Source organism: Cariama cristata, unplaced genomic scaffold (assembly GCF_000690535.1).
Source record: "Cariama cristata isolate BGI_N322 unplaced genomic scaffold, ASM69053v1 scaffold923, whole genome shotgun sequence".
NCBI lineage: Eukaryota > Metazoa > Chordata > Aves > Cariamiformes > Cariamidae > Cariama > Cariama cristata.
In genome coordinates, this window is record NW_009607554.1 from 13,121 (window position 1) to 14,454 (window position 1,334).

Genomic DNA, 1,334 nt, shown 5'->3' on the forward strand with positions numbered 1-1,334 from the left:
GCCGCACCGGCAGCATCACGGGCAGCACGTAGGCCCGCCAGGGCGTCAGCACCTAAGCAGGGGGACACTGGTGTGACAAGGAACTGAGGTGACATGGGACCCACCCCTGTCCCCTGCTGCGGCCCTGAAACGGCTGCCTGGGGAAACTGGGAGAGCCAGAACCAGGCCGGGCGCCACACGTACCAAGATGAAGTCGTCATACTGGGCTTTCACCTGCAGCTGGACACTCATCACCAGCAGGACCTTCTTTGTCCCCAGGAAGGCGGTGATGCCCTCTGAAAAGACCAATATCCGCATGAAGTGAGGTGGCTGAAGGCACCCCTGGTCCTCTCCCACCTGCCCTGCTGCCTCGGGGATGCTGTCGCTGCTGTCCCCGCCTGAATCAACTCCTCTCTACCCACACCTGACGGGCAGACCCTGGTTGCTCTAAGTCACACACTTCTTTACCAGCTTTAGGTCTCGTTTGCCGCTTGGGTGCTAAATCCATCCCAGCGTCTTCTGCAGCCTTGGCCAAACACAGGGCTTTGGGGCCACCGGTCTGCCCTCTGCAAACAGACTGCTCAGCTTTGGGGGCTTTTTTCTAGGGACTGCTTCCAGTTTTATCGGGACAGCTGTCATTTTAGTCTAAGGCAAAATATTTTGCCTCTCTAGGCCAGGCTTATGCAGCACAAGCTTCGGAATAGCCTTGCTCACCGGGAGCTGGCATTGAGCAACAGCTGGGTCCTGGTTTCTCTTCCTTCCCTCCCTCCCAAATTTACCACTGGGGAGCAACTCGGTACCCAAGTCCTCCCTCCCCACAGTGCAGACAGGGATGTAGTCATGTTTTGCATTTTTTGGGGGGAATTGTCTCAGCCATGATGCACGGGGTGGTCGTGCACACCAACCTCCCCGCATTTGCAAACCAGCCACTCCGACAGCCGCCACGGACCAGCGTGAGCATCACTCCTGCCTGCTGCTTCCTACCTTGAGCATCGCCTCCCCACCTCTTCTGATTCACACCTCTCGCTCAGAAAAGCGGGACGAGAACCACAACTGCCCATCGCCATGCAAATCAAACCAGGTTTTCATGACGACACAGAGCCCCACGGGTCCAGCGGTTTGAGCCAAACATCCTCAAGGACCCATCTGAGTAGAACCAGGACCTGGGGCTGCAGGGACGCAGCTACCCGGCTCCCTCCCACCCCACTGCAAGCCTCGGTGGGGCTGATGAGGACCCCGAGATCTCCACAGCCTTTTGCTTTTTCAATGAAATAAGGAGAGGCTGGGAGCTGCACGCTGCTGGGGAGCTGGGGCAGGGTGTGCCTCCCGGGGATCCCAAGCCCGCGAGAGCGAGC

General features: G+C 58.7%; 1 protein-coding gene across 1 annotated transcript in view; it reads right to left on the reverse strand.

Moving 5' to 3' along the window:
- Window positions 1–1,334, reverse strand: part of LOC104158960 (leucine-rich repeat-containing protein 16C-like) — a gene marked incomplete at its 3' end in the record, with an annotated part of 14,047 nt that overhangs the window by 12,330 nt on the left and 383 nt on the right. The window contains exons 2-3 of the mRNA XM_009696750.1: window positions 184–275; window positions 8–52 (exon numbers count right to left, since the gene is read on the reverse strand). Coding sequence (XP_009695052.1) covers window positions 8–52; window positions 184–275 — 137 coding nt within the window. The remainder of the gene's footprint in view (window positions 1–7; window positions 53–183; window positions 276–1,334) is intronic.